A 26,897-nucleotide genomic window follows, 5' to 3' on the forward strand; every position below is an offset into this window, starting at 1 on the left:
AAATTTGAAAATTTTCATTGTAATTTTTGAAAACTGAAAACATTTTGGGGGTTGATTCAGTTTTTGTTCCTCTTCCCTTCTGAAAAAATATTTTCCCCTTTGGGGCAAGGGGAAAATACAATAGAGAGAGAAATGAGGATAACCCCTCCTCCCCCAACCCCAAAAATCAAACCCCAGCCTTTTTTGGTTTTTGAAACAGAAACAAAAACATTTTCTAGCTGAAACAACAAAAACAGAAAGAATGTTTTCAATTTTTTCATCAAAATATCAAACCTTCAAACAAAGCAATAGTTTGTGAGAATTTTAGGTTCATTCAAAATGACTTTCCATTGAAAAAATGTTGACAAACATTTTGACTAATCCAATGTGACTTGCTGCTTTCTTCTTCCCTTTTGGAGCACTGGAAGAGGAAAATGGTCCCCAAAATCTACAGCAGACACTCCTCAGGGTAAGCAATGTAGAAACCCTACCTTGTTCTGATTTGATGGAGGAACAGCCTCCTCTATCTATGCTGCAATGAACTGATGCAGACTAAGGCACTGAGACTCAGTTTTCCCTCCTCACTTTCTGATGTACTGGCCTCCACTGAGCAGCCCTGAGTTTTGTGGATATCTAAAGCATGGTCTACACTAAGGGAATAATTCGAATTTAGCAGCGTTAAATCAAATTAACCCTGCACGCGTCCACACAACGAAGCCATTTATTTCGAAATAAAGGGCTCTTAAAAGTGATTTCTGTACTCCTCCCCGATGAGCGGAGTAGCGCTGAAATTGATATTGCCATTTCGAATTAGGGTTAGTGTGGCCGCAATTCGATGGCATTGACCTCCTGGAGCTATCTCACAGTGCACCATTGTGACCGCTCTGGACAGCAATCTGAACTCGGATGCACTGGCCAGGTAGACAGGAAAAGCCCCGCGAACATTTGAATTTTATTTCCTGTTTGCCCAGCAGAGGAGAGCACAGGTGACCACAGAGAGCTCATCAGCACAGGTAACCATGCAGGCCGATAATCGAAAAAGAGCATCAGCATGGACTGTACGGGAGGTACTGGATCTGATCGCTATATGGGGAGAGGATTCAGTGCTAGCAGAACTTCGTTCGAAAAGACGAAATGCCAAAATTTTTGAAAAAATCTCCAAGGGCATGATGGAGAGAGGCCACAATAGGGACTCAGATCAGTGCCACGTGAAAGTCAAGGAGCTCAGACAAGCCTATCAGAAAAAAAGGAGGCAAACGGTCGCTCCAGGTCAGAGCCGCAGACACGCCGCTTTTACGCTGAGCTGCATGCAATTCTAGGGGGGGCCGCCACCACTACCCCACCTCTGACCGTGGATTCCGAGGCGGGGGTAATGTCATCAGCCACACCTGAGGATTCTGCGGATAGGGAAGAGGAGGAGGAGGAGGAGGACGACGACGAGCTTGCGGAGAGCACACAGCACTCCGTTCTCCCCAACAGCCAGGATCTTTTTCTCAGCCTGACTGAAGTACCCTCCCAAGCCAGTATCCAAGACCATGACCCCATGGAAGGGACCTCAGGTGAGTTTACCTTTTAAAATATAAAACTTGTTTTAAAAGCAAGCGTTTTTTAATGATTACTTTGCCCTGAGGACTTGGGATGCATTCGCGGCCAGTACAGCTACTGGAAAAGTCTGTTAATGTGTCTGGGAATGGAGCGGAAATCCTCCAGGGACATCTCCATGAAGCTCTCCTGGAGGTACTCCAAAAGCCTTTCCACAAGGTTTCTGGGCAGTGCAGCCTTATTCCGTCCTCCATGGTAGGACTCTTGACCACGCTATGCTAGTAGCAAGTAATCTGGTATCATTGCATGACAAAGCCTGGCAGCGTATGGTCCCGGTGTTTGCTGGCATTCAAGCAACATCCGTTCATTATCTCGCTGTGTAATCCTCAGGAGAGTGATATTGTTCATGGTAACCTGGTTGAAATACGGGAATTTAATTAAGGGAACAGAGGTGGCCATTCCTACTGGGCTGTTTGCCTGTGGCTAAAAAGAAATCCTTCCCTGCAGTTAGCCAAGCGCAGCGGGAGGAGGAATTGGCCCTGAGTTTTTCGCGTTTGGCTAGCAGGGATCTTCCCTGGTACCAGCCAAGCGGTGGGGGGGAAGAGGTAAAGCGATCATCCCAGAGAATTCATGGCGAGTGGGGGGGTGGGTTAGTTTGGTTCCTGCAGGGTTCTTCCCTGATACCAGCCACGCAGCGTGGGGAGGGATAAAGCGATCATCCCAGAGAATTGGATGGGGGGGGGAGTTAGTTTGTTTTCTGCTGCTGAAGGTTAACAGGAAAACCGCAGCACTCAACGGGCTTTGTTTGGTATGTGGGAAAGGAGGGCGCAGAAGCCGAAAGACAATGGCTTACCATGGCCGCATGCAAGCCGAATTCTGTTGCCCGGACCTGCGTCTGTGATCTCTAGCAGCAAAGCCACAGGCACTCAATATTAAGAGGCAAAATGCGACCTTGCACAGAAATCACATGTGCTATGTAATGTGAATAGTGTTGTTCACGATGAAAGAGTATAAGCATTGTTCTGTAAAATGTATCTTTTAAAAAAATTCTCTCCTTTTTTCCCTCCCTCCAGCAGCTGCAAATTTTTCAAGCCTCTCTCCTCCATCCCAAAGGCTATCTCAGATAAGGCATCGGAAAAAGAGGACGGAAGACAAGATGTTCGCCGAAATCATGGAATTCCACCCGCAATGAATGAGTGGCAGGACATGGTTTCAAAGTATAGGAAAGATGCCAGGGAATGTGAGGACAGGAGGGATCAACATGAGGACATGAGGGACCAATGTGAGGAGAGGAGAGGAGAGACGCTCGAGATGAGAGATGGCGGCAGGAAGATCAGAGGAGGCAGGTTGCAATGCTGGGGCTGCTGTGTGAGCAAACAGACATGCTCCAGCGTCTGGTAGAGCTTCAGGAAGGGCAGCAGGATCACAGACTGGCTCTACAGCCCCTGTATAACCCCCTCCCCCCTCACCATGTTCCATAGCCTCCTCACCCAGATGCGTAAGAACGCGGGGGGTGGGTGGGGGGGGGGCTCCGTGCACCCTCCCATTCCACCCCAGTGGATAGCCCAAGCAAAAGGCTGTCATTATTTTAACCTTTTTTTAGTGGCCTTTTCCTTCCCTCCGATCCTCCTCCCAAACCCCACCTGGGCTACCTTGTCAGTTTTCTCCCTCTTTTTATAATCAATTAATAAAGAATAAATGATTTTTAAATGATAGCGACTTTATTTCCTTTGAAAGCAAGCTGTGATCGAAGGGGGAGGGTGGGTTGCATACAGAGAATGAGTCAATAAAGGGGGCGGGTTTTCATCAAGGAGAAACAAACAGAACTTTCACACGGTAGCCTGGCCAGTCACGAAACTGGTTTTCAAAGCTTCTCTGATGCACCGCGCTTCCTGGTGTGCTCTTCTAATCGCCCTGGTATCTGGCTGCGCGTAATCAGCAGCCAAGCGATTTGCCTCAGCCTCCCACCCCACCATAAAGGTCTCCCCCTTACTTTCACAGAGATTGTGGAGCACACAGCAAGCAGCAATAACAATGGGGATATTGGTTTGGCTGAGGTCTGAGCGAGTCAGTAACGTGCGCCAGCGACCTTTTAAATGGCCAAATGCACATTCTACCACCATTCTGCACTTGCTCAGCCTGTAGTTGAACAGCTCCTGACTCCTGTCCAGGCTGCCTGTGTATGGCTTCATGAGCCATGGCATTAAGGGGTAGGCTGGGTCCCCAAGGATGACTATAGGCATTTCAACATCCCCAACGGTTATTTTCTGGTCCGGGAAGTAAGTCCCTTGCTGCAGCCGTTTAAACAGAGTAGTGTTCCTGAAGACGCGAGCGTCATGAACCCTTCCCAGCCAGCCCACGTTGATGTTGATGAAACGTCTCCTGTGATCCACCAGTGCTTGCAGCACCATTGAAAAGTAACCCTTGCGATTTATGTACTGGGTACCCTGGTGCTCTGGTGCCAAGATAGGGATATGGGTTCCATCTATCGCCCGACCACAGTTAGGGAATCCCATTGCAGCAAAGCCATCCACTATGACCTGCATATTTCCCAGAGTTGCTACCTTTCATAGCAGCAGCTCAATGATTGCTTTGGCTACTTGCATGACAGCAGCCCCCACAGTAGATTTGCCCACTCCAAATTGATTCCCGACTGACCGGTAGCTGTCTGGCGTTGCTAGCTTCCACAGGGCTATCGCCACTCGCTTCTCAACTGTGAGGGCTGCTCTCATCCTGGTATTCTGGCACTTCAGGGCAGGGGAAAGCAAGTCACAACGTTCCATGAAAGTGCCCTTACGCATGTGAAAGTTTCGCAGCCACTGGGAATCGTCCCACGCCTGCAACACTATGCGGTCCCACCAGTCTGTGCTTGTTTCCCGGGCCCAGAATCGGCGTTCCATGGATAGAATTTGCCCCATCAACAACATGATCTTCAAAGAGCTGGGACCCGCAGTTTGAGAGAATTCTGTGTTTGAGAGAATTCTGTGTCCATGTCCATGTCCTCATCACTCTCGTCGCCGCGCTGCCATCGCCGCCTCCTCCTTGTCTCGTTTTTCTGGTCCTGGTTCAGCATAAACTGCACGATAATGCGCGAGGTTGTTTACAATGTTCAAGACTGCTGTCTTGAGCTGAGCGGGCTCCATGCTTGCCGTGGTATGGCGTTTGCTGTGTTCACCCAGGAAAAAAGGCGCAAAATGGTTGTCTGCCGTTGCTTTCATGGAGGGAGGGGTGAGGCTGTACCCAGAACCACCTGCGACAATGTTTTTTGCCCCATCAGGCACTGGGATCTCAACCCAGAATTCCAATGGGCGGGAGAGACTGCGGGAACTATGGGATAACTACCCACAGTGCAACGCTCCGGAAATCGACACTAGCCCCGGTACATGGACGCACACCCCCGAATTAATGTGCTTAGTGTGGCTGCATACATTCGACTTTATACAATCTGTTTCCAAAACTCGAATTCTGTAAATTCGGATTAATCCCGTAGTGTAGACATACCCTAAATCTGGCTCTGCTTAATACCCATGCTAAGGAGATTGCCTTAATGATCAGAAGGGCAGAACTGAAGAGAGGGAAATGAGTGACATTTCCTGATGCCAAGTTTGCCAACTGCTGCATTATTGGCTAGGACTGACATTGCACAGTACTTCTGTTACAGAGACTGCTGCTGTGGGCTCTGTATAGGTTAGGCTGAGGTGGAAGTTTATAACTGACACACAGACACTGTATTTTCCAGCCACATATATTCTGTGCACATATATTGCAGCACCAGAGAGTGCAGTTGTAGACCCCAGAGGAGAATGCTAGTATGTGGGTGTGTGGGTGCACGCACTGGATTTCTAAAAGATGCCTTGGAAGCCAATTTGTTTCCTGAACTCACTGTCCCCCTCTGGGATTCATGTGGTTCTGTTCAAGGTATAGCTTCTCCCCTGTTCTCTTGACAATGCTTCCTTTTCCTGATTAGCTAGGGCTACACTGCAGCCATTATAAAAAAGCTAATGCCACCTACTGAATCTGTACATATCATTGATCTCAGTCATATATTTGTAATGGTCCTGATCAAGGAGAGAAGCTTTCCATTAGGGACAGAAAAGTCAGCATGAGGCAGAACTCAAAGGGTGTACTGGCATCTGAACTGCTACAGACTTCCCTGAGGCTCGAGGAGTGGGATTCCTAGCTAGACATAAGGGATGGTTGGACATCTTTTATATTCATTGACTTTAAGGCCAGAAAGGACTTTATGATCATCCATCTCCTGCATAACACAGGCCATAGATTTTACTGACTAATTTCTGCATAAAGCCCAATAACAGGTGCTCCAATTCAACTACATATTTTAGAAATACATCACTATTGATTTAAATATGTTCAGTGGGGGACAATCCACTGCAGGCCTAGATAAGTTGTTTTAATGGCTCACTACCCTCACTGTTCCAAATGGAAATATTAGGTAGTTTTTAATTTGTCTAGCTTCAGCTTCCTGCCATAGGACCTTTTTTATGCCTTTGTCTGCTGGACTAAAGATCCTTCTACTATCAGAAGTCGTCTTCTGTAGATACTGTTCTGTTACTAGAAGGGATGGGGACCCCCAGCTGCTAGGGTGAGTAGAGGGTGTGGAATTTCCCCAGGATCTCAGTTAAGGGCGAGATGGACAGATGTGTTTGTAACACACTGATGGTGATTGTTATGCATCTTTCTGTACCTGGGCCACAGAGGATGTGAGCCTATTACATCCTCCCATTACAGAAGCTGGCTCTTTAGCTTGAGCTGTAGAGATTAATGCATTCAGCTCTGGAGGTCCCTAGTCAATCCCTAGTGTGCTTGCCAAGATGGCACATGACACATAAGCAGCCACATGTCCAGGATTGAACAGGAGATCTCTTGAGCAAAAAGCACAGGTCTCTCCAGCTTAAGCTAGAGAGCCAGGCTCTGTAATGGAGGATGTAATAGGCTCACATCCTCTGTGGCTCAGGTACAGAAAGATGCATTCCAGTCCCTGGAAAAATCATGGAGCAGGTCCTCAAGAATCCATTTTGAAGCACTCAGAGGAGAGGAAGGTGATCGGGAACTGTCAACATGGATTCACCAAGGGCAAGTCATGCCTGACCAACCTGATTGCCTTCTATGATGAGATAACTGGCTCTGTGGAAATGGGGAAAGCAGTGGACGTGATAGATCTTGACTTTAGCAAAGCTTTTGATACGGTCTCCCACCGTATTCTTGCCAGCAAGTTAAAAAAGTATCGACTGGATGAATGGACTATAAGGTGGATAGAAAGCTGGCTAGATCATCGGGCTCAGTGGATAGTGATCAATGGCTTGATGTCTAGTTGGCAGCTGGTATCAAGCAGAGTACCCCAGGGATTGGTCCTGGGGCCAGTTTTGTTCAACATCTTTATTAATGGTCTGGATGATGGGATGGATTGCACCCTCAGCAAGTTTGCAGATGACACTAAGCGGGGGGAGAGGTAGATACACTGGAGGGTAGGGATAGGGTCCAGAGTGACCTGGACAAATTGGAGGATTGGGCCAAAAGAAATCTCATGAGGTTCAACAAGGACAAGTGCAGAGTCCTGCACGTAGGATGAAAGAATCCCATGCACCGCTACAGGATGGGGACCGACTGGCTAAGCAGCAGTTCTGCAGAAAAGGATATGGGGATTACAGTGGATGAGAAGCTGGATATGAGTCAGCAGTGTGCCTTGTTGCCAAGAAGGCTAAAGGAATATTGGGCTGCATTAGTAGGAGCATTGCCAGCAGATCGAGGGAAGTGATTATTCGGCACTGGTGAGGCCACATCTGGAGTACTGCATCCAGTTTTGGGCCCCCCACTACAAAAAAGATGTGAACAAATTGGAGAAAGTCCAGCAGAGGGTAACAAAAATGATCATGGGGCTGAGGCACATGACTTACGAGGAGAGGCTCAGGGAACTGGGCTTGTTTAGTCTGCAGAAGAGAAGAGTGAGGGGGGATTTGATAGCTGCCTTCAACTACCTGAAGGGGGATTCCAAAGAGGATGAAGTTAGGCTGTTCTCAGTGGTGGCAGATGACAGAACAAGGAGCAATAGTCTCAAGTTGCAGTGCGGGAGGTTTAGGTTGGATATTAGGAAACACTATTTCACTAGGAGGGTGGTGAAGCACTGGAATGGGTTACCTAGGGAGGTGGTGGAATCTCCATCCTTAGAGGTTTTTAAGGCCTGACTTGACAAAGCCCTGGCTGGGATGATTTAGTTGGTGTTGGTCCTGCTTTGAGCAGGGGGTTGGATTAGATGACCTCCTGAGGTCTCTTCCAACCCTAATCTTCTATGATTCTGTAGATCAGGGCTCGGCAACCTACAGCACTCATGCCAAACACGGCACGCGAGCTGATTCTGAATGGCACGCAGCTCCCTGCCGCGGTCCCAGCTCCCAGCCCCACCGCCCACCACTCTCCCCTGCGGGGGCAGGAGGCAGAAGCTTGGTTCTGCGGCAGCCAAGCTTCCCCCGCTTCTTCCCCCAGCGTAGTGCTTTCCTGCCCCTCCCCCTCTCCTTCCCTGCGCCAATCAGCTGATGGCCCTAGCGAGGGGGAGGGGGAAGAGCGGCAGCATGCACACAGCTCTGTAGAGCAGGCAGAGAGAGGTAGGGACGGAGCCTGGGGGAAGAGGGTAGAACAGGGCATATCCCTTCCAGCCCCCTGCCATGAGCCGCTCAGGGCAGGGGGCTGGGAGCACCCCCACGAGCCGAGCACCCCAGCCTTCTGCCCTGCACCTCCACAGCCCCATCCCTCTGCCCTGATCTCTGAACCCCTGCCACACATACCCCAGCCTTCTGCCCTGAACCCCCTCCCCCAGCACTCTGCTCTGACCCCTAAAACACTCCCCCCCAGATCTGGGGTCCCGGCCACAGGCCCTGATCAGCCCTCTGCTGGGCTAGGTGAACAGAACCCCAGGCTGGCAGCGAGCTGAGCAGGCTGGTGGCGTAAGATCAGCATTTTAATTTAATTTTAAATAACGCTTCTTAAACATTTTGAAAACCTTGTTTACTTTACATACAATAGTTTAGTTATATAAAATATAGACTTATAGAAAGAGACCTTCTAAAAACATTAAAATGTATTACTGGCACGCGAAACCTTAAATTAGAGTGAATAAATGAAGACTCAGCACACCACTTCTGAAAGGTTGCCGACCCCTGGTGTAGATGAAGCCTGTAACAGACTCATCTTCAGTGGATTAGGCACAAAGGAGGATACCACCACCTCCTGACAAGTGGGTTACCTGCCCTAGAAGCAGAGAGAACAGACTAACACCTCACCACCCTGAGCATCAAACCGGAACTTACCATTGGAGTTCCCATGTTCATTTGCTAACTGGGATTTTTCTCTTAAATCTGACCCTTTCAGATGGGGAGGAAAGCATTGTGATTTTGCTGCTGACAGCCAATAATATAAAGAGCTAGCAAGATGTAATGGCTACCGGGACGATATGTTTTTAGTAGCATACCTGCCTTGCTTGTGTGTTTCTCCATGTGTTTCCCGTCTCTGTCTTTGCGGTTGACTGTAAGAAAAAGACAGAGACAAGGAAGAATTTAAACATTCAGAATATCACAAAAAGCTTGTCACGTTATAAATCTAACCTTTGAGTAATACCAGGAAAAAAGGTGGCGTTGGAGGCAGTAGTGGCAAGGGGTAGGTGCGAACTACAGCACCTATGTGTCCTTGCTTTGCCCACCTTTACAAAGTGTGTAAATGTTTCCACCTGCATTTTTTTTAATCCATCCTTCTGTTCTCCTCTTGAGTGCCAACATAGCCATAGGAGATGAGGACCTAAACTACTGTCAGTATTGCTTCTAGGTTGCTGGACAGAGGATTGAGACAGGATAGATCACATTCTTTACACAGGGTCCAAGACTGTCCTTTGTAATAATTTACTTGGTTTCATTGGCTCTGCAAGAAGAAATCTATAATAATTTCTGGACCTATGTTTACTATAGGGCAGTCTGGTCCTTTCTGCTTTAATTAGAAGCATGGTCAGCCTTTGGCTATAGGGAGGTTATTGACCCTGGCCAGTGATTGTCTATGAATAATGCAGTACTCAGAAGTTATATGATTTCAGGGTAACTTATTTAAAACCCTGAATTTTTCTTGGGAGAGGATGGTAGAGTTAGTCTTAATTTGGTGTAATGGGTCTTTGTCCTCTACCCAGCTTTCTCTCTTCTGCACCTTTGGGTGCCACTGTACTGGGCTGGATTTTGTCATCCTGTATAGGAGAACACCTAAGAAGAGAAATAAGAGATTTCTGTGCCAAAGCATTCAGTACTAGGTATTCAAAAGAGGGTGGCAAGACATACAGCAGTCATTCAGTTTTATTTAGATAAAAAATTAGTCTTAGAAGAATGCAGGCAGCCTAAAGTGAATTATAAAAATACTGCAACCTACTAGGGTAAACTTGTTCAGCCACTCCTGACAAATGAGAATTGCATTTCATTTGCACCTAGTCCAGAAACTCTGCAAAGCTACCTGGCAGCCAATTTTAGTTACACATCCTCTCAGCTGATAGTGGTATGCTCCTTACAAGGACGACATTTTTTATATCTAAAATGTCCCATTTTTGTTGTGCTATGCTACATTTGCTCAGTGTCTTGAGATACTCTCTAAGGTACATAGATGAAACAGCAGGTATGTATGACAATGATATTTGTGTTTAGAAGAAACCCCAATCCCTATAAACCCCAACCTGCTTTCTGGTTGTTATTTAAGGGTCTGATCTTGTAAATACACATGAAACATTCCCACTGATGTCAGTGGAACTCAGATTACTCAAGTATACCTCATTTTGAGGGACACCACCCATTTTAGTCCCCAAAGTCCACATAATTTCCTGGTCACTGTTATTGTTGAAAATTATTTACATTAGAAATAAAGAACCACGGTTACAGAAAGATAGTTATACCAAAGGAATTAATCCCACAGTATGTTACATTACCTGCATGAATATGCTTTTCGTATTCCTCATTTTGGGTCTCTGTCCCACATTATGTACCGCATTTAGCAGGCTCAGATGCAGACATCCTGTCTGAGTAAAAGTTTTCAGGACTTGGCCCAAGATTAATACATATCACATTAGTGGATGATAATGGAAATCCCCTCCTACTCCCAAAGCCTGACTTTTAAAAAAAAAATCATCTTTTCTTGCTGCTCTGTTTCCTTGAATCTCTGCATTGGTTCCTGCTGTTCTTCCATAGCAAGCACAAGCTCTTCTCCCTTTTACCAACCCTGTCTACATTTATGCCTTTCTCGCCTCTTCCACCCTCCCTTTGCTCCCCATGTCTTCACAAGCTGGCAGTCCCAAATCCAAAGCTTTTGTCTCTTACCTACTCATTTTTTATTAGGAGAGGCTCACTGAATTCCCGGCAGCCGTACCAGGTTACAACACTACTTTTTTCTATTTCCAAGCTTCTGAAGAATTTCCTCACTTCCCTTTAGAGGCCTGATAGTTTCTGGGCCAAATTCATAAGTGATATATCAAGTGGTGTAAGTTACATGTTGGTAAATGTGTTAGGGGAGTCTGAGCCTAAGGGAGACTTAAGCTGTAATTTACATGTTGAGGTGCCAGAAGTCACAAAAAGGAGGAAACTAAAGACTCAGATGGCCTAATGTAACCTTTGCATTAGGTGATTTGCCTGAAACACTCTTGTCTTACAGACCACAGTGTGTAAGTTACTTTGTTAGACTCCATTACACTCAGTGGGCCAACATAAGAATTGATGTGTAAAGTGGTGTAAATTACACCTTGTCAGGCTGGTGTGAGTCAACAGGATTTCCAGCTGGGCATGTTCAGTACACTCTGATGGGGTTGGGTAACAGGATGGTAGCCCATGAGCTAGTGAGCCTGGGGCTAAGCTAGCCTTGATTACAAGATGAGCCTCACCTGAGGGGAATCAGGTGCTCTTAAATTAAAGATAGCAGGCAGCTGCAGGCATGTGTCTAGTTGAGAGACCATAGGGAAGTATGGCTAGAGGGTTAAGCTCCAACCAGATGGCTGGGAACCAGCTACTTTGTGTGGAGCAGAGTGACAGTGAAAGAGCTCTGGGTGCGGCTGAAAAATCAGAGCTAAGTTTGAATGAGGGTTTTTTAAAACTATTTTTAACTAGATTTTGGACTTTATGTTGGGGGCTCGTTGGATTGTTTGGCTCATTTTGTGATGGAGGACTCTGAGGTTTGTGTGAACTTTCATGTTGAACCAGCCCCAGAAAGGGGTGCTGTAAGCCACAACAGAGACTGTCTGGAGTGCTTAAGGGGCCAACAAGAGGGGGATAATAGAGGCTGGGTGCCGGTAATGTGACTCCCTGGCCATGAGGGTTGCTCAATAAGTGGACATTGCTAGGCTGGAGTAAATTATGAAGTACAGTAATTTGGGCTTGGACTAAACCTAGAAGTTGCACTGGTTTAGCTAGTGATGTAATGTTAAAAATATTTAGTATTTATGTGTGAGCAATCTTGTTGGTTTTTTTGTTTTTTTTTTAACTTGTAATTTACAGGTACATCTGTGTATAGACCAGCCCTGAGTTAAACTGGTGCAGTTTGTGTGTAGGCAAGCCCTTAGACTCATCTCTGAATTTGGGCCTGTGTGCCTAAAAGCTTTCAGGCTCTTCTACCACTTCCAGGATCCTTCAGTTCTCCACCAGCCCAAATCTAGAATTTAATATCCTCTGAATATGAGTGAATACACCTGGCAAGCCCCAGTGGCTGTTTAGTCACACAGTGTTCTCTTTCTGTCCACTTGCCAAGATCCTAAGGTGTTTCTTGAACTCAACATGGACAGAAAGTGCTCTGTGTGATACTTAAGATATATGAGCTTCTAAACGGACCACATGGTGTGTGCAGGTCCTCTGTATTCCCTGCAGGGGCCCTAAAGTTACTACTCCGCTTCTCAGTGGTGCTTCTGGCAAAGGCCTGACTGAGAGAGATGGTGACCAAGAAGATTTTGGGCTTATGTCAGACCAAATTTTCATCAGGTGAAGATGCACCAAGTTTTGCTCCTTCCCCTTAAAAAGAGTTAAGCTTCTCTCTAAGTCCTGGGGTTTCTAAGACCCGGGCATCAGAACTCTGGAGATATTGGTTAGGTTTTTTATGTTTAAAGTTTTATTAGAGTCCTAGCATTTAAGGTCAGAAGGGACCACTGGATCATCTAGTCTGACATCCTGTATGTCAGGAAGGGGATGTGACCTGAGCCTATACTAATTTGCTTTGTTTTCCCTTAAGCCCTCAAAAGAGGGTTGGTCTTTGCCTAACATTAGCCTCCTGTGGAGTTTGACCCTGACATTGCATAGAGAAAAATAAAGTCAACCCATTTTTAGTGTAATGCATCCTTACAGAATGTGTTACCTTTAAGGCTGGTAAGCTATTACTTGTCTATCACTATGGGTAATATTGTTACTAAATCAAAGCATGGCTACCCTGCAGTGCCATCTAGAGGTGTTAAGAGAAGTGTATTAGAACCAAGCTCTCAAAGCCTTCATGGTGGATGTTACTTCCAGGCAGACATGACATATTTAATACAGTTCTTTCAGCCAAGAGTTTAGAATTAAGTGTCTATTTGGAGAGTGATCAGAATTAGAAAGCCAGTCCTACTTAGACTTGTACAATATCCTTCCCTCCAACTCAAAAAAGATCTATTCTGACCAGAGCAGGCTCTCTGACCCTTGCTAATATCCTATCAAGCCCACTGTAGTAGCTCAGCAGATGTGGCTATCTCTGCTGAGCCAGCTGCTCTCTTCAAATCTTATGCATTTCAGGGATTCCCTGGAGTCAAAGACACAATGAATTCCGGGGAGCTTGACCTGGAGATGCTCTGGTGTACGTAACATTTGACAATTTCATTCTTCTTTGCAGGTTATGCAGTACCATGCTTTGAAAGAGGATCTTCTAAATTAGCATACTTGGTGGGACAAAACAAGCAACCAGGCCTTTAAGCACATAAATCCAGGTTTCATGAACAACAAAATGATGCATCACTTTAGCAGCTTCATTTGGTAATCCCTCCTTTTGTTTCTGCCAGTGCAGATACAGTTTATGTAAGTGTACTTGCATGCCAACCAAGGCAATACATTATCAAAATAGATAGGGTATGTTACATACTGTCTTTACACTAGCTTCAAAAAAGCACTGGCAAACAGCAAGTTTCGGCTGGCTTGAGTTTCTTATGGCACTATATATCTGATTAGAACTGTGTGGGAAATGAGAACTTTTCTGAGAGAATTGTCAGAAAAAATCTCCATTCAAGAATTTCCCCTCAGAAATGAGTTCTCGTGGTGAAAGTTTAAAACAAAACAAAAAAAGTGGAAACATCTTTCCCTCCCTCCCACTTTCATGCTGTTTTCCAACTCTTTCTAGATGAACAACCAAGCTCCCCTCACTGTTTAAAATTGTTTTTACTGCAAAAGTCAGTTTTATTTTGTATCACTTGCTCTCAAAGAGTTATAATAATAATATAATTAATGGAGCTCTCCTAGAACTGTAAGGGACCTTGAAAGGTCATTGAGTCCAGCCCCCTGCCTTCACTAGCAGGACCAAGTACTGATTTTGCCCCAGATCCCTAAGTGGCCCCCTCAAGGATTGAACTCACAACCCTGGGTTTAGCAGGCCAATGCTCAAACCACTGAGCTATCCCTCTCCCCTTACTATCAACATTTTAATGTTAAATGTTGATAATGTTCATTTGAGAGAATCTTTCACTTTTTAAATCATCTTTGTAACTGAGTGTTAACACAGTATAAACTTAATTTAAAAATTAAGTAACACAACTTTTTTTTCCCCTTTTTCGGAAGGGGGAGAAGTGGAACGGAAAGAATGTGTGGGCTTTTCCCCACAGCTTCAAAATGAGAAGTGTTTCCTTTAAACCAATCTTCCTTCCCACCCCACCCAAAAAAAAAATCCTGATTTCAAAGTTTTTTTTTTTTTAAAACCAAAGAAACTTATTTCAGTGAAAATCTTCAGCCATCTCTCCTATGGCATTTGTCTACTGAATGTATTCTATAAGTAGAGACATTCAAATCCTCCAGTTCTTCCTTGAGAATTACTGTCAAAACTCCCATTATAATAGTGGTAGTATTGTCCCATTGTCCAAGTAGTAACCCACATTCAGAGCCTTACCGTATGGGTTTCCATTTGGATGGGAAATTGATAGCACTAAATCTGTATGTACAAAATACACATTCTGTTTCCCTGAACAGCAGTAGGATCAAAACTGCCCCCACACAATTCTTTCCAAGTTCTTGGACCGGGCGCCTTCTACCTTCTCCCAAGAAGCAGCTCCCTTGCTAGTATTTCTCTCCAGGGACCCACATGTACAGCAAAATGCAGGTTATCCCTGTTGACTACCCACCCTCAGCTCCTAAGCTTGAAACTTGTGAAACCCTGTTAACTCCATACTCTTCTGGGCCACAGTTTTCTTTGGTGGTTCTAGGAGTGAGACTCAGATCTCTCTTTTGAAGCTGCTTTTACTGCACAAAGCAATGTCTGAGCACTTAATGCACCTATTTACTCAAAGGTGGTCAGTGGGATCTCAGAAGCAAAGGTTCTCTACTGGTAGGCCACTAACACCTGGTTCATAACATTTTTCCCACTTTGAGATCTGTGGAAGAAAGGCACTAAGTAATTTTCAAAGGTAAATGCCCGCTGGGTTATCTTCCCTTATTTCCTCCATCTTACAGAGAAGTTAAATTATTTGCAGCATGATGCAAAAAGTCAGTGGCACAGCCAAGAATAAGAGCCAGGTGTTCCAACTTCTAGCATATCCACTATGTTTGCGTAGATAATTAAGTTTATTACAGCAGGGGTGGCCAACCTGTGGCTCCGGAGCTGCATGCCGCTCTTCAGAAGTTAATATGCGGCTCCTTGCATAGGTGCTGACTCTGGGGCTGGAGCTACAGGTGCCAACTTTCCACTGCTAAACCTCAGGCCCTGCCCCCACTCAACCCCTTACCCCAAGGCTCATGCCCCTTCCCACCCCCACCCCCTCCCCTGAGCCTGCTGCACTGTTGCTCCTTCCCATCCCAGAGCCTCCTGTATACTGCGAAACAGTTGATCGTGGCGGGCAAGAGGCACGGGGAGGTGCTGATCGGTAGGGCTACCGGCGAGCAGGAGGCTCTGGGAGCGGGGGGGCGGGGGGATGGGAAGCTGCTGACATATTACTGTGGCTCTTTGGCAATGTACATTAATAAATTCTGTCTCCTTCTCAGGCTCAGGTTGGCCACCCCTGGATTACAGGATTTGGCCCAAGGGAAATACTGTACTGTAAAGTGAAAATCCCAAACTACTAATGTGTTAGTGTTAGAATTCCTATCCTCACTCAATCTCTCTCTGATGATCTGAACAAACTAGTTTAGTGAGGTGGAACTAGACAATGAAACTTGCAACAAACAATTTGACCGATTTAGCCTCTGCTTGTTACAAAAAGTGATCAGGCCAGAGTTTTTAAAAGTCAGACAGTTCTCTACAAGTACTGGCAACCAATGTTTACTGAGCTATTTTTGGTGGGGCAGTTATGTCACATGGGATTTTTCCTGTTCCCTGATGGGATAATTTCACAAACATTTCTGTCATTAATAGTTGTATGTGTAGATTTAAAATTCTCTTAATCAGTACTGCCAAATGCAACTTCAGAGTTCTTTTCCTGCTAAGACTAGCACAAATATTCATAGAACACAAGCACAAGAGGTGAACATAAGAAAAGAGTCATTCTTTTAAGTTGGTAATTCATAGTGTTCTACCACATTAACTTTATACATCACTTTCTAAAGGGGGTAAATCTCATCCCTATTTACGCAGGGGAAAACTAGTGCACAGAGGGGTCAGTGACTTACCTGAGGTCTTTCAAAGAGTGGTAGACATGGGATTTTACTCCAATCATCTGACTTGTGATTGCCTGTCCGCTCTGCCTCTCAATATTCACTGACACCTGGTTTTGCAGTATATGTCTGTCTTCCCCATGAGGACCTTGCTTTATGGGTTCCTCCCCCACTCCAGCAGCTACTGAGGCAACTATGTCCTCTTCACTTATCCCAATTTGGACCCTGCTTTAATGAGTGTCCCTTAGCAGACAGCCTGCACTGCAGGTCTTCTCTTCACAGCACATTCTGCATCTCCCTCCCCAGCAGCTACAGCTGCATAATCCTAAGGCTATGGCTACACTTGCAGATGTAGAGCGCTGGGAGTTAAACCAGCCCTCAGAGACAGCAGCAGGGAAAGCGCTGAAGTGTGTTTACATTGTCAGCTGCAAGAGCAGTAGCGTGGCCACATTAGCAACTCTTGCAATGCCACAGAGAGCCGTGCATTGTGGTAGCTATCTCAGTGTGCAAGTGGCTGCAGTGTGCTTTTCAAATGGGGGGGGTGGAGCGTGACAGGGAGTGTGTTTGTCTCTCCCCCAACACACAATGTGTTTTGGGGGGCAGAGTGTGTGTCAGCATGCTGTCTTGTAAGTTCAGACAGTAGCAGAAGGAAACCCTGACATCAGCTCCCACCCCTCTCTCTCACACGCACACCTGCCTCGGCGGCAGCATTCCACAGTAATGGTTTGCTTTGTGTCCTGGAGCAGATAAGCATGCCGGCTGTCAGAAACAGAGCATTTGAAAAGAGATAGCTGCAGGCACGCAGCTGAGTTCAAAACAACGACCAGAGTGGCCACTTGATTTCAAGGGATTATGGGAAGTTTCCAGAGGCCAATCACAGTGCACTAATGCAACATGTCATCCACACTGACACTGGGGCATTTCAGCCAGGGCACAGCAAGCTCTATGCTGCTTGTGGAGGTGGATTACCAGGGGTGCTCCAGCTGCGGAGACCAGGCACTCTAAGTACCTTGCTAGTGTGGACACCTCAGGAGTTAGGGCGCCTGGGGCTGATTTAATGTGCTCTAACTTGCAAGTGTAGCTAAGCCCTAACAGAGTACCAGAAGAATTGTAGTGAGCAACTGACTCTCAAAAAGAGGAAAAATAGCTTGATAAAAATGTCAGACGAGAGGAGTGTACTACCTCATCTCTCACCCTATCCTCTTCCCCGAATCTGTTACTGTTCACACCACCACTTATGACACTTTCATATAATACAGAAGATAAGACACAACATTTTTCACCTTTAGAGTTCTTTGTTACTATTCATTAGAGAGACAACATGCCTGAGAGGCAGGGAAGTTAGGATTGTTATCCCATTTCACAGATTAGGAGACTGAAGCAGAGATTAATTTGCCTAAAACCATAGGAGGGATTAGGGTCAGGATTAGAAATTGGGATCTTCTGGCTTGCAGGTTTGTACTAAGGATGACGGCTCTCATTATTATTCTGTTCTAGTTACCCAGACAGCAGGAAATAATTAAATATACTTACAATGTAAGCACCTCTTGGTGGAGACCAGATTATACTTGTCTATAAAGTGCCTGTAAGAAGGCCAGAACACCCAGAATGCCCTCCTTTGGCAGGTCATGGTACAACTTGTGCAGCTGCCTCAGTTTCCCTCTCTCTGAGCTCCCAGAAATAGTCCAAAGCATCTTCCAAGTATAAATACAACCCTTGTGGGATTCATTTATTACAAAAGTTCCATGCACATAAGAGTTCCCAACCATAGTCCAGAATTCCTCAGCATAGTCCAAACAGTGCATGCAACCTACAGCCCTGGTGTCCCTCACAATGTCTCCGCTCTCTAGTACAGTCCCAGCACCCCTCATCATGCCCCAGCTCTGATTATTTGTCTGCTTTTGAATGGGAAAGTATCTCTAATCATTCTTTATAGGATAAACCCTGACACCATTTGGGAAGCTGAACCATTGTGCAAAGGAGACCTGCTTAGCGGGAGTTGCGAAGAGGGTGAGCACCCCTGTGCAGTGTGGAGCTCAGTCCAGCAGTGCCACCTTGTGTGTCAGCACTCAGATGCCAGTGCTGAGGAAGGGCAGAGTATCCTGTTGTTTGGGACCTCTTACACTTGCCTCCCCACTTCCTGGAGAGATGTCATGGATCTGCCTGCTAATCTCCCCGGCTACTTGTGCTGGGCACAGGCTTGAAGACTTGCACCTTAGTTTCTATTTATTTGGTATGAATGATGATGCACCTAAACCCAAATCTTGGCTCCTAACAGCAAGGATGGTCCAGTGGTTAGGGTGTTGACTTGGGCAACAACGATTCAATTCTCTCCACCAGACTTTTTGGCCAAATCACCTCAGGCGGGTATACAGTTGGGAGGCTTTTCCAATATACTAGTGTAGATGTAGGAAGTGTAGTATAAAGCCCTAGTGTAGACACCATTACACCAACAAAGGCCTTTTGACAGTATATCATTTGGGGAACTGATACAAACTGTATACATAACTCCTTTGCTGGTAAAGCAGCATCTATACTAGGAGGATTTGCTGGTATAGCATAGGCTTGGGTTTTGAGGAGAAGGGAGTGGTCCATAGTGCCAAAGGCAGCCAAAAGACTGAGGAGCAGGAGTAGGGGAAAGAGGTGCCTAAATAAATAATGGCTGAATACTTTGCATATTCAAGTAATTAAAATATGTATTATTCTTTGAGGAGAGCCTCCTTATCCAGAGATGGGTGAAGATCTAAAAACTCCTTAAAGTCCCTCATCACACAGATTTAATTTGCTTGGAAAGCACATAGCTGTCTAAAGGCATTGGCACCCTAACATCAGGCTTGTCTGGTTATGTAGACTCTCTCCTCAGACCCTACGCTACCAGCACTCCCAGCTATCTTCGAGACACCACTGACTTCCTGAGGAAACTACAATCCATCGGTGATCTTCCAGAAAACACCATCCTGGCCACTATGGACGTAGAAGCCCTCTACACCAATATTCCACACAAAGATGGACTACAAGCTATCAGGAACAGTATCCCTGATAATGTCACAGCTAACCTGGTGGCTGAACTTTGTGATTTTGTCCTCACCCACAACTATTTCACATTTGGGGACAATATATACCTTCAAGTCAGCGGCACTGCTATGGGTACCCGCATGGCCCCACAATATGCCAACATTTTTATGGCTGACTTAGAACAACGCTTCCTTAGCTCTCGTCCCCTAACGCCCCTACTCTACTTGCGCTACATTGATGACATCTTCATCATCTGGACCCATGGAAAAGAAGCCCTTGAGGAATTTCACCATGATTTCAATAATTTCCATCCCACCATCAACCTCAGCCTAGATCAATCCACACAAGCGGTCCATTTCCTGGACACTACTGTGCTAATAAGCGATGGTCACATAAATACCACCCTACACCGGAAACCTACTGACCGCTACACTTACCTACATGCCTCCAGCTTCCATCCAGGACACACCACACGATCCATTGTCTACAGCCAAGCTCTAAGATATAACCGCATTTGCTCCAATCCCTCGGATAGAGACAAGCACTTACAAGATCTCTATCAAGCATTCTTAAAACTACAATACCCACCTGCTGAAGTGAAAAAACAGATTGACAGAGCCAGACGAGTACCCAGAAGTCACCTCCTACAAGACAGGCCCAACAAAGAAAATAACAGAACACCACTAGCTGTCACCTTCAGCCCCCAACTAAAACCTCTCCAGCGCATCATCAGAGATCTACAACCTATCCTGAAAGATGATCCTTTACTCTCACAGATCTTGGGAGACAGACCTGTCCTCGCTTACAGACAACCCCCCAACCTAAAGCAAATACTCACCAGCAACCACACATCACTGAACAAAACCACTAACCCAGGAACCTATCCTTGTAACAAACCCCGATGCCAACTCTGTCCACATATCTATTCAAGTGACATCATCATAGGACCTAATCACATCAGCCATACCATCAGGGGCTCGTTCACCTGCACATCTACCAATGTGATATATGCCATCATGTGCCAGCAATGCCCCTCTGCCATGTACATTGGCCAAACCGGACAGTCTCTCCGCAAAAGAATTAATGGCCACAAATCTGACATCAGGAATCAAAATACTCAAAAACCAGTAGGAGAACACTTTAACCTGTCTGGTCATTCAGTGACAGACCTGCGGGTGGCTATATTACAACAGAAAAACTTCAAAAACAGACTCCAACGAGAGACTGCTGAGCTGGAATTGATATGCAAACTAGACACAATCAACTCCGGTTTGAATAAGGACTGGGAATGGCTGAGCCATTACAAACATTGAATCTATCTCCCCTTGTAAGTATGCTCACACTTCTTATCAAACTGTCTGTACTGGGCTATCTTGATTATCACTTCAAAAGTTTTTTTTTCTCTTAATTAATTGGCCTCTCAGAGTTGGTAAGACAACTCCCACCTGTTTATGCTCTCTGTATGTGTGTATATATATCTCCTCAATATATGTTCCATTCTATATGCATCCGAAGAAGTGGGCTGTAGTCCACGAAAGCTTATGCTCTAATAAATTTGTTAGTCTCTAAGGTGCCACAAGTACTCCTGTTCTTCTTTTTGCGGATACAGACTAACACGGCTGCTACTCTGAAACCTAAAGATAGGGTGATGGGCCTAGTTCTTTGTCTAATCTCTAATCTGTCCCTCTCTGGTTATCTCAGCATCAGTTAATGACTTTGGTGGGTATAGCATCAATGACATGCTGAGGGCAGAAGCCAGACTGCCAAAGAGGGAGATGAAGAGGGAGTATGAGTTGACATCAGGCTAAGGAGCTTGGAGGTAAATGGGAAGTGGGAGCTGGGGCAACAATTGGAGAGAGATGTAGAGCTGAAGGTTGGAGTACTGCAGGATAGAGGTTAAAAAAAAAGAGTGCTTGAACATGGAGGAAAAGAGCCAGTGAATGGAGTGAAGCCAATAATAAGGGAAAGGGAGGGGGAGAGGCCACTAGGTAGGGCTGGAGGGAATGAGGTTGAGGGGACACATCAAAGGTTTTGAAGTGGATAGAAGACAGGAGATTTTGGAGTCAGAGACTGTGGTAAAATAGGGAAGGGCTATGAGGACAGGATGACAGTGAGCTCTTGCGAGTCTCCATTTGATGTCAAACTGTCCAGACTAGTAGGAGAGGGGGAGTTGGTGCAGCAAGTTTGAGCAGAGATTCAAAGAGGACTAGAGTTGCTGGGGAATGGAGGAGGGAAAGCAGAGTAAGATGGTTTAACAAGGAGAAAAGCATACAGTTGCTGAAGGAAGAAAGGGCAAACGTACAGCATAGGAAACTGGCAGTCATGGGACCACAAGCCATTATACCCCTTAGTTTTATCCACTCACATACAGACTGAAACAGAAGATACAATATAAAAAATATTACTCTTTGAAGATGTGGCATAAAACCTCATTGATTTGCATTTATGAGCAAGGGTACTGTAAATTTCTGAATTGTGAACAAACAAAGCAAGGAGAACGTAACACAAAATGTAACGGTACTTTATCTAGATATTTGGCAAACAGTTTAGTTGTCATTACTTCTGGTCATACTTTGTAATCTGTAGTATGAAGTCTTAATATTTCACCTCAGTACAGTGATCTATTAAATCTCTGCTGGAAGAGAGAGCCCTTTTCGGCATACAAATGATGTGTGAGGATCAGTGGAGATGAGCTGAAAAGGTTCTACTGTATTACTTGAAGTGATCCAGAAAATTCTATATGAAATCCCCCTGCCATCCCCATATTATCTGAATATGGAGCAATCTTGAGAGACAGTACAATGCCAGTTTTGAAGATGGAAAGGATTGAGGGACCACTAGGAACATACTGTTGGGATCTATTCTAGGCAAAATGAGTGGTAGGAAGGGCCAGAAGGCACAAAGGCAGGAGTGAACAAAGTATACACAAGAAATAGACAGGAGAGAAGCAAAATAAAGTAGAGCAGAGGGAGTGAGATGAGATGTAGGCAGGACTGGATTAAGCCATAGGCTATATAGACCCTTTGTGATCCCAACTCCTGGCGTCATGTGATTGACTATGTCAAAAGGAAGTAACTCAAGGTGAATGAGACCATTATTCTTTTTGTGAGAGGAGTTTCAGTGAAGTGAGCAAAAGATAGATTATAAGGGGTTAAATTGAAAAATGGAGGAGAAAAAATGTAAGTGGTGTGAACAGTTAATTTGCTTGATGATTTAAAATTAAAGAGATGGAAGGAAATGGGATGTTAGGGTGTTTTTAGATGAGAGATGACACTGAGTCCAATGTTGGACAATGCAACATATGACAGACCACCTTGGGATTTCTGGGATGGATTGATTGAAATAAAAATGTCAAGTAACTTGATTTAGTTATATTATGATAGCACTGAGATGCAAAGAAGTACTTTGGGGGAAAAAGCCAGACAAAGCCTTTTCATACTTTATATGGGCAGCCAAAAAAATCAACAATTAAACAAATTGTTTCATGACTAAAGAACTGGAAGTATCTAAATTTCTCACTTTAAAATATCAACATTTATACTAACACTCAATTTACCAGTGATAACAGATCTATAAGGATGTAATCTGCATCTCATGGTCAGCATTGTCCCCAAAGCTTCATGGCATATCTTAGATGGCAAAGAGTGAAGACAGACTAGTTTGGTATTTGACTACCCAAGGGCAATATGCTGAGTGATGAGATAAGGTGGGGCATCAGTAAGTCTATGGACAATCTCAAAGATTTATGTGGCAGAGCAGGGCCGGCGCAACCCATTAGGCGACTTACACGGTCGCCTAGGGCACTACAATTTGGGGGGCGGCGACCGCGGTGCTATTTCGGCGGCGGGACCTTCCGCCGCCTAGGGCAGCAGAAAAGCTGGCGGCGCTCCTGGGTTGGTTTTTTGTTTTGTTTTTTTGTTTATTTTGGAAACTAGTAAGTGAAAACTGGAAATGATTTCTGCATTTTGGACAAAGTGAAGTTTGGAACTTGAAGGAAACATTAAAAAATAAATTCAGTAACTAAAATGAAAAGGGTTAAAGGCACAGAAGAGCTGCTTGGACAGTGTAGTTGCTGAAATAGTGTTGATATGTATTTCTGGCAAATTATCAGAGTAAACAGAGGGTGGTAGTGGCAAAGAGATGAAGTTTGTAAATGTATTTCTTATCCCCTGGTGTTTTCCATCCACCAGTCATATGTTATGTTCCAGCATTTTAGAAAATATACTTTTAAATGTGTTGGTGAGCATCTCCCCTTAAAAACCATGAAAGGGAAGCGTTAAGAAGACACTATGCGATAATGTAAATAAAGACAGGCTGATAAACCAGTTTTGCCCACTTTGGAACACACTCAATCATTATGGCTTGTAGAGTTTAACTAGAACTCAAACATTGAGGTTGTTATCCCTCTTATAAGAGGCTAAAAATCAGACAGGAACAAATATCTGATGGGGTGAAAAAATGAAGAGAGAAATTAGAATGAGAAACAAATACAAGGAGAGTAGGGAAAATATAATAAAAGAATACAATATATACACAGTATACAAGTGCCAACTTAACTTTGGAAATTCTTCTTTTCCCCTAAACAAAGCACAGGCTTTCTTATAGTTTGAGAAACATGTTTGTTTGTAAATCGAATCATCTTTGGAGGGGAAAACCCTGGATTTAAATTACATTAATAAAAGGTTTGCTGCCTTGAAATAATTTTGGTGAATCAAAAATAGCCTGAGAGGTGTGTTTATCTCTAATTACATGCAGAGCGAGATGCATTCTGTCCCGATAAAAGCGAGTAGCTGAATGAAGAGTACGATAGGTAGGCTGCTGTCTGTATGAAAGCTTAAAAATTAGGGTTGCTGATTAATCGCAGTTAACTCACATGATTGACTCAAAAATAACTGCAATTAATAGCAGTTTTAATCATACTGTTAAACAATAGAATACCAATTGAAATTTATTAAATATTTCGGATGTTTTTCTACATTTTCATATATATTGTATTCTGTGTTGTAACTGAAATCAGTGTACATTATTTTGATTACAAATATTTGCACTGTAAAAATGATAAACAAAAGAAATAGTATTTTTCAATTCACCTCATACAAGTACTGTAGTGCAATCTTTGTTGTGAAAGTGTAACTTTACAAATGTAGAGTTTTTTTGTTACATAACTGCACTCAAACACAAAACAACGTAAAACTTCAGAGCCTACAAGTCCACTCAGTCCTACTTGTTCAGCCAACTGCTAAGAGAAACAAGTTTGTTTACATTTACGGGGGATAATGCTGTCCTCTTCTTATTTACAATGTCACCAGAAAGTGAGAACAGGCATTTGCATGGCGCTTTTGTAGCCAGCATTGCAAGGTATTTACGTGCCAGTTATGCTCAACATTTGTATGCCCCTTCATACTTCAGCCACCATTCCAGAGGACATACTTCCATGCTGATAACGCTAGTTTAAAACAAACAAACAAACAAACAAAAAAAACCATTAATTAAATTTGTGACTGAACTCCTGGGGGTAGAATTTTATGTTCCCTGCTGTTTTACCTGCATTCTGCCATCTTTTATGTTGTAGCAGTCTCGGATGATGACCCATCACATGTTGTATATTTTAAGAACACTTTCACTGCAGATTTGACAACACACTAAGAAGGTACCGAGTGCTAAAAACAGCTATAGCACTCGACCCAAGGTTTAAGAATGTGAAGTGCCTTCCAAAATCTGAGAGGGTGAGGTGTGGAGCATGCTTTCAGAAGTCTTAAAAGAGCAACACTCTGATGCAGAAACTACAGAACCCAAACCACCAAAAAAGAAAGTCAACCTTCTGTTGGTGGCATCTGACTCAGATAATGAAAATGAACATGCATCAGTCTGCACTACTTTGGATTGTTATTGAGCAGAATCTGTCATCCGTATGGAAGCATGTCCCCTGAAATGGTGGTTGAAGCATGAAGGGACATGAATCTTTAGTGAATCTGGCATGTAAATATCTTGGAACGCTGGCTACAACAGTGCCATGCAAACACCTGTTCTCACGTTCTGGTGACATTATTCCTCCCTGACTTGTATACTCCTTTACTACTAGTAAAAAGTATTTGTTGTGGCATTGTAACACTATACTAAGGTATGATATTTCAGCACAATGTCATGATGCAACATCATCAGATCTTACCACAATATCACAATGGTGATTCAAACTTTTGTTCTACTTAAGCTGTCCCTGGCTTCAAGTACGAAACATGTACCAATGATGTACGTGCACCTTGAAGTGAGTTGTTATAAATATAGAATAGCTTTTTGCATTCCTTTGTTTGCACTCTCTTCACCCATTCGTATTGCACATATCTATAGCTTATTGCTAATGTACTTGAAAATGAGTGTTTCTTCACAATGTAACCAAAGCTAAATATGTATGGAAACTATAACCTTCATAACATACAGCACTGTTTTTTTTTTTAAAAAAAGAATGTAGAGACTCTCTTCAAAATTTCTCATTTTTAAAAAAATTCAAAACTTCACTGAAATTTCAAAATTCATTTGGCATTAAAACATTCCATTTGTGTTCCATGCTGTTAAATGCACAAATGATTATTTTACACCCCAATCTGCCCTCTTTAATTTGATACATATAAATGAAAAATTAAAGGGGGGCACTATGTTTCCAGGGGTTAATATTGAGGTGCAGAGCATTTCTTCTCTAGGTCACCAACCCATCTCCAGTTCAGGTTGGTAATGACTTAAAATTATCATCTAATAGCTGGCTAATAGCCTGTATGGTACAAGCAGATGGTCAGTGTCCTAGTTCTTGATGGAGAGTGTGGCATTCCCCTCTCATGTTATCTGGACCGGTGATCTGCTAGGTCACTTCAGTCCTTGACTCTAGGAGTCAGCCTTACCATGCTCTGCTGTGAGAACTCCCACTCCTGGGCTGTTCATGCACAGCCTCTGGCATGTAAGCTGCTCCTTGGATTGTGCAACCGAATGACACTAGCTAATACCTCCGGTCCCAGACACAACCCTAGGAACCTCCGTCTTGCAGTGTCCAGTTATGCCCACTGGACACTGCAAGCTTATATAAGTTCATCAATTTAACAAAGAAATTGATATGTACCAGGCTTGTTATCCCAAGGGGAGTCTCTGATGCACTTCAAACCAAATGCACTGCTTCAGGTAGAATAAACAAACAAATGTATTATCTGTGAAAGATAGATTTTAAGTGATTGTAAGTCAAAACATAAGTTGGATTTGGTCAAATGAAATAAAAGCAAAACACATTCTAAGCTGATCTTAACACTTTCAGTGCCCTTGCAAACTTAGATGCTTCTTACCACAGGCTGGCTGGTTGCCCTTCAGCCAGGTTCTCCCCTTTGATCAGCACTTCAGTCACGTCTGTAGATGGAGGTGGGAGAGAGAGAGAGCATGGCAAATGTCTCTCCCTTTTATCATGTCCTTTCTTCCCTCTTGGCTTTGCCCCGCCCCCTTCATCGCAGTTCCAAACTGACCAAGGGAAGGAGGGTGACTCACTCGAAAGTC

General features: G+C 44.4%; 1 protein-coding gene across 3 annotated transcripts in view; it reads right to left on the bottom strand.

The window, feature by feature from the left end:
- GABRR1 (gamma-aminobutyric acid type A receptor subunit rho1) overlaps positions 1–26,897 on the bottom strand; it is an 87,824-nt gene that overhangs the window by 51,292 nt on the left and 9,635 nt on the right. The window contains exons 1-2 of one of the 3 annotated variants that reach the window (XM_065588200.1): positions 16,368–16,549; positions 9,005–9,058 (exon numbers count right to left, since the gene is read on the bottom strand). In XM_065588200.1, coding sequence (XP_065444272.1) covers positions 9,005–9,058; positions 16,368–16,414 — 101 coding nt within the window. In that variant the 5' untranslated portion in view covers positions 16,415–16,549. Of the gene's footprint in view, positions 1–9,004; positions 9,059–10,486; positions 10,597–16,367; positions 16,550–26,897 lie in introns of those variants that run through there. The other 2 variants (XM_065588201.1, XM_065588199.1) reach the window with 2 other exon arrangements.

This window comes from Chrysemys picta, chromosome 3 (assembly GCF_011386835.1).
Source record: "Chrysemys picta bellii isolate R12L10 chromosome 3, ASM1138683v2, whole genome shotgun sequence".
Classification (NCBI taxonomy): Eukaryota; Metazoa; Chordata; order Testudines; family Emydidae; genus Chrysemys; species Chrysemys picta.